We start from the raw sequence: 12,067 nt of genomic DNA on the forward strand, positions 1-12,067 counted from the left end.
CAGGTTCTGAAGAGGGTGGGGCTCTTACACATGGTAGGTACTGAATAAATATCTGTTGCATGGAAGGCTACATGACCTGTTACATGGACGGATACAGTCTCTCAAAGTGGACACCAGTGTTTTCCTTGGGAGAGAAGTAAAGATTATTGACTCACTGAATGGACTTGGCAAAGGAAACATGTGGATGAGGAAACTTGCCTTGAATGAACTTCCTGCTTCTCTTCTAGGCCGAGCTATATCATCTCTTCAAATCATGTCCTTGACTTTACTAGCTATTTGACCGTAGATGGACTAGTCACTTCATCTCTCTTAGTCTTTATAAATTAGAGGTAATTATACTTCTACTATCTCCCTTCCATTGATGCTGTGAGGAAAACGCTTTTAAACCTTGAAACTCAATATCAATTTTTGTTGTTTGTCATTATTCCTTCACTAGAGACCTCCTCTCATACCTTGTGGGACGGACCACATTGCTCTATTTGCTTCATTGCAGCAGAGATGTGACCCTGGGCATTAAAAGACTAGCAGGATGTAAAGTCTGGCACAACCCACCAAGCTAGCAAGGCTTTGAAGCTAGGCAGGCCCTGCAATGGATTGTAAATCTGTCATGAAGACCATCTTGGCTGAATTTGGAGAGCTGAGTCACTAGTTTGATTATAAGACAATGAAGTTTTCAGAAATAGCAACTATCCAAGACCATCCACTGAATTATAGAGAAAGTGTCAATCTTTATCAGTGGAGGAAATATTCACAGTGAGAAAGTTCCAGATCCTTTAATCATTGAGCTCAGAAGTATTATTATTAATATCATTATCAACTCCTTAGATAAGCTTCTTGGGTAATGGGACTACATCTTTCATTTCTTCTGGGTCTTCCTTCTTCTCCTAGAGCATATCACTGAGCTCATCATGCAGTGGGAACTCAATAAATGGCACAGTTGAGAGAAGTATTGGTTGGTGAAAAGAAGGGAGAAACAAAAGAGAAAAGGGCCAGCAGTTGTTTTGGACCATCCTGGATGAATGTTTCAACAATCCAGCTAGCAGCTGTTGTGGGGGTGAAAGACCAACACAAGCCCAACAACAAGAATGCTACCAGCACACTGCAAAAGCACAGGTTCTTTTGATCTGCTTTAGTAAGGAAAGCAACATTAAGAGGTTGACAAGCTTACTTTAATTCAGCATACAAATATCATTCACTTAGTTCATTGGAAAAAACCTGCACCCTGAACTTCAGAGCAAAATACAAAGTACAAACATCAACAGACAGACCTTGTCTGATTCAAATCCCAATACATAGTTACCAGAGTTTAACAAAGTCTCACCATCTGGGTTACAAGCTGGAGGGCTCTTAGCTACAGCTGCCCGGAGTCTCCGCATCAGCACCACCACAAGTGAGAACCCTTCACAAATGGCTCTGTCTTCTCTTCTTATAGCATTTCAGACATCATCAAAGGTCATCTGAATGACCAGAACTTAGGCTGCTATGATTGGCTCTTGAGTTAGCCCCTCCCCTTAGGACCCTGGGAAGTTCACACCCACATAGGTTTAGCACCTAATAGGCTTAGCACTTAGTAAGACTCAATGAAATTTACTGAATTACTCAAAGGAAACAAAAGCCAAACTCTTCAAGGGCACTTGGTTGAACTAAGTGCTAAGAGCCCATTTTACTTACCAACACAATGAAGCAACAGTTAAATCACCCCTGGACACCTTACATGTCTATAAAAGCTCTCATGATCAGAATAATTTTAATATAAGTCTAATCTCACTGAGGCAATTGGGAGGGAGAGGAGAAGGGAGAAGTAAGCAGTGGGGCTGAGTTCAGAGTTTCAAATAAGGAAGCAGCAATATGTTGGCACGGGAGCCAGGGATTGCTATAAGGGTGAAAATATGGATCCATCTCAATGAGTTAGAAAGTTACTAACTTCCTCTCAATTAGAACTGTCCCAAATTGGAAGGGGCTAACTGGAGAGGTGGTGGACTCCCCGTCCCTAGAGGTCTTTGAGCAGACCACTAGTTGGTTATGTTATGCAGGAGATGCCTTTCATGTACAAGGTACTGTCTTTTTTATAAGAACAGTTTAGTTACTGAAAAATGAAGAAAATAGACATCTGTTAATGGAAAACTGATAAAATCCACTTGTGAAGAAAAAGTCAGATAAAATGGCCAGGAAGGGCACTGATTATTCTGATAATCAGATAGAAAATTGCTCTCAGATTAATGCAGCCCTGCACAACCTGTGGCCCGCCACAGGATTTCAGGCTGCCTGCAAAAAAATGTAGAGGAAAACATCCTCTACATTTTTCATGGGCAGCCCAGGCATTTGACATGCCTGTGGACCACAGGTTGTGCAGGCCTGGATCAATGTATTGAGAGGATCTATTGAAAGGCAGAGTAATGATGAGAATGATGTAATGGTGGCTACTGTACCCTGTTACCCATCAGCTCAGTTGCATGTGACTGTAGTTTATAACTGACAAAATTATAAGTCAAATTATTTGGGACTGTGGGAAGATTATGTAAGGACTGTTGGGTTCATCTCTGATGAGAAAATGGATTTCTTGAGTTTTACTTCATAAAGTAAAGATGAGTCACCAATCACCAGGAGTTCTAATTTAGGTATTCCAAGGGTTATAAAGGAGAGCAAGTTGAATAGAGGAAGGAGCACAGGAAACCAGGGACAGTAGATGTGGAAGGTTTCCAGCTGAAAGAGAATACTTTTCAGCCACTTTCCTGGGGACTTGCTGATTGGATGAGAGACGTTGCTTGACTGGAGGAAGGCTATAGAGCATCGCCTAGCAGAGGCTCATTGATTCAGTGCTGAATCCTGTCCTTATCCCAAGAGCTTTGGCACTTGTTGCTCTCTAGTGCCACCTAAAGCCTGAAAGAGGGAGAACTTCTCAGAAGTGCCTATGTTGCTCTCTACCCTCTCTGGTTTGAGAGGGAGAAAGAAGGGGGGGGGGGGGGAATACAATCTTTGCCTCTGTTTTGTTGTGAGATGTGCTTTGCTGCTGATCAAAGAAGAATCTTATGTTATTTGCAAATCTAATGAGCTTAGCAGCTTCTCTGGCTTCTCTTCCTTGTCACCAAAAAGGCCTAACATTTTTCCTCAGTGCCTTATTAAGGGTAGCTGTGAACAAAAAGTGTTTGTTGCTGCTTGAGAGCAGAAAAAAGAGAGTTTTTGCCCATCAGGAGAGCAGTGAGACACAGAAGGGGAGCAGGTATCAGAGAAACAGATTCCTGTAGTATAGATTGTTCTTGAAGGGACCAAGGACATCAAGGCCTGCCATCTAGCAGGTGATTTGAGCTAGGTTTCTCTGCTAGATTTCTCTCATTTTTCAGCTAAGTTTCTATAAAAGTGTGCCCATTCTCCCCCATAAACAGCATAAATTTGTGGGAGGGTATAATGCATGTTTATACCTTTGAGACATTAGTTGAATTGTTGGTAATCCCAATGAGATTTGGAAGAGTTGATATCTTATATCACTTTGTCAAGTCTAATCTTGAGGAACCACTGTTGGTTCACCATAGGTAGCCAGGCATGCAATTGGACTAGGTTTGGTCCTAGGGGAGCCTGGCTCTAATGAGAGAGGGTATGTTCCCTTCTCTTATGTTCCTTGGCTTCAATCCTGGGGACAATGTTACCTATGGCTCACATTTAGAAACTCTCCTAAAATAGAAAGTAGAAAAAGATTTTCAGTGGACAATATGATTTTTTTCACTGGCTGTCCTCTGTACTTGGAATTCTTTCCTTCTTCTCTATCTCTTGGCTTCCCGGGTTTTTTTCAAGTCCTGGATAAAATCCTACCTTCTGCAGAAAACCTCTCCTGATCCCCCTTACTTCTAATGACTTACTTCTGTTGATTATCTCCAGTTTATTCTGTATATAGTTTATTTGTACATAGTTATTTGCATGTTGTCTCCCACATTAGCCTGGAAACTCTTTGAGAGTAAGGATTGTCTTTTGCGTTTCTTTGTATAACCGGTGTTTAGCACAGTGCCTAGCCCCTAGTAGGTGCTTAATAAATGTTTATTGACTGACTGATTGTGGGTGAATTGTAATGTTCGATTATCCCTGTTTTCGCCTTTTATTGAGTAAAGACATTACTCCTTGATTTTGTTTTCTGAAGAGCAAATGTTATGGCTATCCCTTCTTTTGCCTTATCATTGTATAAATGCTTTATGCTTATGATTTAATGACATCATGGTGACTGACTTCATGTAAAATGTAAGCACACCAGTGGGGGTTGAGGACCTGCAGTACTGAGTAGTGGGAGTATATCCTTCCTCACACCAGAATTACTACCATAACCTTGAAAGTCGTGAGATGTGGTAGCATGGGTCTGGACCTTCTCTGGGAATCCCAGAATTGCCAGAGTGAATGTAGGTTGGTGAATGAGCCAGTTCAAGGAGTGAGCCTCAGGTTAGACCTGTAAGAGTTTGAATAATAGATGATGAGGTCCCTTCCAACTCTTAAATTCTGTGATATTCAACTGAATTTACATGGTCAGGACACTGAAGGCAATTCTCAAATGCAGGCGCTACTCCTGCCCATCTGTTCCTCTGTTGATTCTTGGCAGCTGGGTTGGCATTAAGACCCAGACAGTTGTACAATATCCATTTGTGCAAAATTGTTGCCTTTTCTGGGCTTTTAGGCAGATGTCAGCCACAATCATTTGGCTTGGGGAATTTTTCATGAGAGAGACAGACCAACCAGCATTTTCAAGGTCAGAGTTGCCTATTTCTCCTTCCAATGGCAGCCTGGATATCTGCCATAGCCTTTTATCCACAAAGTAATCTTTAGAAAAATGGTTTGGGGCTATTACTCAATGAATGAGATTGACTGAAGAAAGCAAACCTGACTTCTTTTAGTCTATTAGGTAGGGAAAGAAAAGAGACCAGTTAAAAAGGTAAATTAAAGAGAGTAGAATATATTGGACAATGCTTGTAACTTGACCCTCTAAGCTTGTAACCTTTTAAAGCCCATTATTATCGTTTCCCTTAATTTACCTAATGAAGGTGCAACAACAACCCTTTGTTGTTATTACCTTTGGTTTATAAGATGAGTTTATTCTTCATCAAGGCAAGGAGAGCTGGAGAAAGCTAGGCTTCTTAGAAGACTCATGGAGGGACCACTGGCATCTATCAAGAGAGAGGCCTATATCCGCAGTGGATGTGGGATTGTGGGTTTATTATCATGAAGGAAACCTCACAGATGTGTATTCAGCCATGAGTACTGATCTTGTTCCTGGTGTTTCCTTTCAGAAGTGGGAGTGAGGGTTAGAGAGTGAATAGCATTGGGAATGTAGCCCCTAACTTTTTGTTATGGTCTTTGGTTGTGCCTAAGTGGGCATTCCTTTCCCTCTCTACATAGGAACTCATACATACACCATTCTTTTCAATAAATACATATGCCCAAATGTAATGGAGTTATATCGTTGACTCCTACTTTTTAGAGACATCAACAGAGCTTGAAGACTGAAGGATTTGAGGTTAGCTTTTGAAATGACCCTTGAGCCTTCTAATAGCAGAATATCTACAGGCTGCCAAGGCCTTTGAGACATAATTCTCCTTGTTGGAGATCACAATGAGATCTGGAAGGACTGAGACCTTGTATCATTTGGCCAAGTCTAATCTTGGAGATCCACTGCTAGTGTGCCATAGGGGATGAGGGTACTGTGCCCACTCCCCATTCTGGAGCCAGGCATGCAGTTGGACCAGGTTCAGTCCTAGGGAAGCCTACCTCTAATGAGAGAGGCTGTGTTCCCTTTTTCCCACATTCTTTGGCTCATTAAATCTTCAACCCTGGGAACAATTTTACTTGTGACTCAACTATAAGGCTTCCCCAAAAAGGAGGACCAGAAAAATATATTCCGCGGATAATATGAAAGTAGCACATAATTTATTCCCACATACAAAAAGAATGCTAAACAGAGGACATGCACAAGTGCAAATTTGACAAAAACAAACTTAAAAGAGGATTTAATAACTCAACATAATGACCATTGCAATTTTCTGAGAGACATACTCCAACCTCATTAGAACATAAAGCAGTTTGCAGGACTGCTAATAGGCATTTTTACACTTCATCTCAGCTCTACACTATCCAAATCATTCTAATATTTGTCTACCAGTAAAGAAATTAGGTTCTGGTGAATCCTTCTGTCAGTGACTGTCCTTTCCAGTGCATTAGCATTTGTCAAATAGATGTTCAAACCATTTAGATTTAGCTATAAAATACTACAGCAAGGCCCAAGGCACCAAAATAATGGGATAAAGAAATTATTTTCATTTTTATAGCAACATTACCTTTAGCCTTTGCTTAGAGGTCATATATTACTTCGGGTACATAAAGAATTGTCTAAAATTATTGCAACCCTGTTCATTACTAGCCTTAAAATTCCCAAGGATGTTTTGTGGGTTTCCAAACAATTAGAAATGAATTCATACAGTGGGTATAATTTCTGAGAGAAACTGAAGGGGCTATGGTCAGTCAACTTTCCTGAAACACAGAATTTAGAATAAGAAGGGGACTCAGTGGCCATCTAGTCCAACCCATACCTGAAAAAAATCCTCACTATAACATGTGACAAGTGGTTAACCAGGCTTTGTTTAAAGACCTTCAGTGAGGGGAAATCCACAAATTTCCAAGGCAGCTCATTCCACTTTGAGACAGCATCTCCCACCCATTGCTCCTGATTCTGTCCTTAAGGACAGAAGGTTGACTCCTCTTCCACATAACAGCCTTCTTTTTTTAATATTATAGTAAGAATGCTGTTACTGAGGGCATGAAGAGTTTAGTGAATTGTTTGCATGATTCCAAATTATTTTCCATAATTCTTGGACATAATCACAGCTCTATCAATAGTGTATCAGTGTGCCTGTCTTCCAGCTGCCCCTCCAATATTGACTATTTTCATCTTTTATTATCTTTCTCAAATGGCTGAATATGAAGTGAAACCCCTGAGACATTTAAACATGCATTTCTATCAAGATTATGGATTTGGAATATTTTTCATATTGTTATTGATGCTTTTCATTTCTTCTTTGTGAAACAATTTGTTCATGTCCTTTGATAGGCAGAAAAATTCCTGAAGTAGCCACTCAGGAGACCAAACATTGTATATGTTTATTCATGGATTTGGCCACTTTATGTCTAGGTTGTATTTCATGTGTGTAATATTACCCCCCCGTCCCCACCCCAAATAGGATATCAGCTCCAAAGGGTCAGAAGATAGGTGTTTCTATTTGTTCCATAAGTAGTAAACAATATAGAGGAGAGCGTTAGGAAATAAAGAATTTTCCCTAGGAAAAGAATGGATGTTATCATTCTCTTCCACATTCTCCAAAGACATAAGATGACGCAAAGACAAGACATAAACTTAAGTTAAAACAAGAATTTTCTTTAGTTACTAGAAAGAACTTACTGATATTTAATTTTTTGTCAAGAGGGAGTAAAATTTTATAGAGATAACTGTAAAGTTCTGCACTTGGATTTAAAATATCAGCTGTACATGTACCAGATAGGGAAGATCTTGGGGATTCATTGAACTACAACCTCATTCATCAGTTTGACCTAGCTGCCAAAAAAACAACTAAAATTGTGGGGTCACATTAAAATTCACAGAGTGTGTGAATATACGATTATGCAATAATATATTTAAGATTAATAGTATGTGCAAATGTATAATGAGGGAAATGATCACCACATTGTACTTAATCTTGCTCTGACTTTATCTGGAATATTATATTTAGTTCTAGATGACACATTTTAGAAAAGAATCTTGATCTTAGGGATGGTGGTAACACTGATGAGATTGGTTAACAATTGGATAAGAGTATTGGTTGAACTTGAAAAGTTTAGCCTTGAAAGCCTGTCATGCAAAAGGGGATTAGACTCAGCTTAATTGGCTTCAAAGTGCAAAATTTTAACAAATTTGTAGAATTTACAAAGAAGTTCAGTATAAAAGAGGATTCCCTAGTGGTTAGGCTCTCCAAAAAGAGAATGAGTTGCCACAGGGACTAGTGAGTTTTCCACTACTGTATCTTTTCAAGCCAAGGATGGATGGAGCTATTGTAGAGGGAAAATAAGGGTTTGACTATGTGACCTCTGAGATACTTTATAACAGTGAAGTATAGTAGGAGGAATCCTGTATTTGGAGTCAGAGGGCCTAGTTTACAACCCAATTTCAGTTACTATCTAGCTGTGTCGGTTTGGACCGTTCACTTCATCTTTCTGGGCCCCTGCTTCTGCATCTATAAAACAAGAAAATTGAACTGGTTAAACTCTAAGGTCCCTTTCAAGAAGGAAATTAAGACCCTTCCAAATCACTTAACCAATCTTTAAGACTGTAAGTTTCAGACCTGGGTCCAATCTGCATTGGCAGAGGAAGTTTCTTCATTGGGAGTGCATAATATTGAATAAATCACAGGTATGGATCAAAAGAAAAAAAAGAATTGTTTCTCTATTAAAATCTTACCATGAGTCCAATATGGCTTTTGCTGAGAGCTTTGTTCATAGGAGGACAGCTAGAGGTATCACAGTAGATAAATCACTCTCATATCTTTGCCAAGAAAACTCCAAATGGGGTCATGAAGAGTCAAACATGACTGAAATGACTGGACAACAACAAAATTGTTCATAAGAAGTCACATCCCAGGAGAGAAGGCCCAGACTGGGATCAAGAGATAAAGACAATCAAAAACGCATAGCAACAGAAAGTAAGGCAGAGACAGACAGAAGTCATTAGAGACCATATAATAGGATTTAGAGATAGAAGAGAACTTTGAGGTCATTCAGACCAATCCCCAAATTTCATAGATGAGGAAACTGAGGCCTACAGAGATGAAGTGAACTGCCCAAGATGAGAAGTAGTAGAGTCAGGGTTTTTCCACTTTCCCCCATGCTTTATTTCATTTAAGACTGTCTCCTCTCAAGAGTTAAGAGACATGTGATTTATCTTTATTGGACTATTGGAATTTGTTTCTCTTGATATATGAGGAAGGGAAAATTGAAGTAAAGACTTCCTCTCCATCATCAGGCAGAATAAAATCTAGGACCACATCATATTAAAGGCCCGCATCCACCACCACAGGAATGGTATGTGCTCCAGTTTGCAAATGTTTTGTGTTTTACAAAGTATTTACAAATTACCAGGTCATCTAGTATAAAGAAAAACAGACTGGAAAAGGTAAGTCAAACATGAGACCTGGGTTCTAGCTAAGCCAATAATGAGCCACATGACTTGGACCAAACAAATAACTTTTATGTTTCTCAAGTTATTCTCCTGCCATTATCTTGGCTTAACCTAAGCAGCTAGAGCCTTCCTACTCAAATTCTCTGCTAGAGTCAGTTATCTATATGCAGTCTCTAAAATACACCCTATGTATACACCTCTAAATCTGCTTCTTCCTTTCCTTGCACCTAGAATGCCCTAAAGTCTATACTCAGCTGATCTGAATCTTTCAAGACCAAGCTCAAGTCCCACTTGCTCCGTGACTTCCTATATTACTCCACCTCCTAAAGATCTCTCCCTCCTCCTAACTCCCATTGCACTTAGGATCTGTACCTTTCCTCTAGCACTTTTTCTATCGGATGATGACTCCATCACCAACAAGGAATGGAATGGATTTTCCAAATACAGAAACAAAGTGAAAGGAAGAGTACGGGCAGATTATACTCGTGGAGATGGCCCTGTCACTGTGCTCCTTGCTCAGTGGTTGAGCTATCTTGGGGCATATCAAACAAATCCATGTGCCTCAGTTTAACCCATGATCTTCCCATAGCACATCAAGCCTATTATCCTCCTCTCAGAGAAGCCACTGAATGATAGAGATAAATGAAAGAAAGGCAAGTGTTGTCCTAATATCTGTAGAAAATGATTAGCCTTATTATGAAAAGGGTCCACAGGCTGATGGTAGCCTGACCATCTTGGAGAATTGGGGAAAAGAGTATATATCTGGACTCAGTCATTTGCCTGTTGTATATATGTCGCATTACCACTCATCACAGCTATTCTCCCATAAAGAGGAGCATCTTCTCTAGGTCAGGAAGGTTTGGACCATGCAATCCATTGAGCCATCTAGGTGGTATAATATAGTGCTGGAGTTGGAGCCAGGAAGACTTGAATTTAAATCTTGACTCAAACTCTTACTAGCTATGTGACCCTGGGCAAGTCACTCAATCTCTCTCAGGCTTAGTTATCTCATCTGCAAAATAAGAAGGTTGAACTCAATGGCCTCTAAGGTCCCTTCTAGTTCTACATCACTGATCCTATATGACTTATGAAATCTGGTAAGAGATGGTCTTGTCTTCAGGCAAGAATTCAATAAACATTTTAGGGCTGTGACTAAGGAGCAGCATAAGTCTATAGTAGCCAAATGATGGAGCTGGGTTTTAGAAGTCACCATAACCATAATGAGGGCAGCTAGGGGTACAGTGGATAGAGTTCCAGGCCTGGAGTCAGGAAGACTCATCCTCTTGAGTTCAAATCTGCCCTCAGACACTTATTAGCTGTGTGACCCTGTTTGCTCTAGTTTATTCATCTGTGAAATGAACTGGAGAAGTAAATGGTGAACAACTCCAGTATTTCTGCCAAGAAAACCCCAAATGGGGTCATAAAGAATCGGACACAACTGAAAAGTACTACACAACAACAGCATAACCATAATGAGGGTATTGCTTACAATGACTGTTATGTAGCTCTGTGTGTAGGAAAATGTCTCCCCTTGCATTGCTATGATTTTCAGCTGCAAAGCCCACTAACATCTCCCTGCATTCTCACATGCATTCCCCATGACCTATGGGGAATGCATGTGAAAAATATAATTCCCCATTTTATGGATGAAGATTGAAGCTAGGAAACGGAGAAAGACTTACCCACTGTCATTCCAGATGGAGATCACTCCCTTCTACAAACCAATACTTGTGTCCCTAACCTTTTTATGGCAGACTGCATCTCCTGGTTTCTTAGGGTGTAAATCATGGGATTAAGCATGGGAGTGATAACTGTATAGCTGATAGAGACAGCCTTGTCCATAGGAAAGGAGGTGAAAGGCCGGGCATAGATATAGATACAGGGTACAAAGATCAAAGACACCACTATGATGTGGGTGGTACAAGTGGAAGAGGCTTTGCGCCTTGCTTCCCCTGAGTGAAATCTCAGCATCACCAAGATGACTGTGTAGGAAGCCAGGAGGATGAGGAACCAAATAAGAACCAACATCCCACTGTTGGTAATCATGAGGAGCTCCAGTAAAGAGGTATCTGTACAGGCAAGTCTCAAGACTTGGGGGACATCACAATAAAAGTTATCCAGGAGGTTGGAGCCACAGAAAGGCAAGGGGAGCAGGAGAACAAGCTGGACAATGGAGTGGACAAAGCCTCCTGCCCAGGCAGCCACCACCAACCCAAAACACATCTGAGGGTTCATGATGGTGACATAATGGAGGGGCCTGGAGATGGCAATATAGCGGTCAAATGCCATTACAGAGAGGAAGAAGACTGTAGCACCTCCTAGGAAATGGAAGAAGAAGAAGATCTGAGTCATGCAACCCTGGTAGGAGATGGTTTTGGCTTCAGACAGGAAGTCAACCAACATCTTGGGAGTAGTGACAGATGAAAAACACAAGTCTATAACAGCCAAGTTACGGAGAAGGAAATACATGGGACTATGGAGCCGAGTGTCAGAGGTCACTATAGTTATAATGAGCAGGTTACCCATAACAGTTATTATGTAGACAATCAGGAACACAAGGAATAGAAAACCCTGCAGCTCCTGAGCCTGTGAGAGTCCCAAGAGGACAAACTCAGTCACGCTAGTGAGATTCCCTGCTTCCATAGTATCTTTCTAACACACCTAAAGAGAAAAACACACCATTAAACACACACACACATACACACACACACACACACACACACACACACACACACACATACATACACCTTGTCCCTATAAATGTTAAGGGTCAGGATTTATCGGATCAGTAAAAACTTTGACCTATCATTCATTATGAATAAAGTTCCTGTTTTGGAATCTCAGGCATTAGGGCAGAGGAGGAGGAGGAGG

General features: G+C 40.6%; 1 protein-coding gene across 1 annotated transcript; it reads right to left on the reverse strand.

The window, feature by feature from the left end:
- Positions 1-10,900: 10,900 nt before the first annotated feature.
- On the reverse strand, positions 10,901-11,839 carry LOC118848212 (olfactory receptor 4D1-like). The gene has a single exon (XM_036757034.1). The coding sequence runs from the start codon at positions 11,837-11,839 to the stop codon at positions 10,901-10,903; it is 939 nt and encodes a 312-aa protein (XP_036612929.1).
- Positions 11,840-12,067: the final 228 nt, after the last annotated feature.

The sequence above is a fragment of the Trichosurus vulpecula genome, chromosome 4, assembly GCF_011100635.1.
Source record: "Trichosurus vulpecula isolate mTriVul1 chromosome 4, mTriVul1.pri, whole genome shotgun sequence".
NCBI classification, from domain to species: Eukaryota; Metazoa; Chordata; class Mammalia; order Diprotodontia; family Phalangeridae; genus Trichosurus; species Trichosurus vulpecula.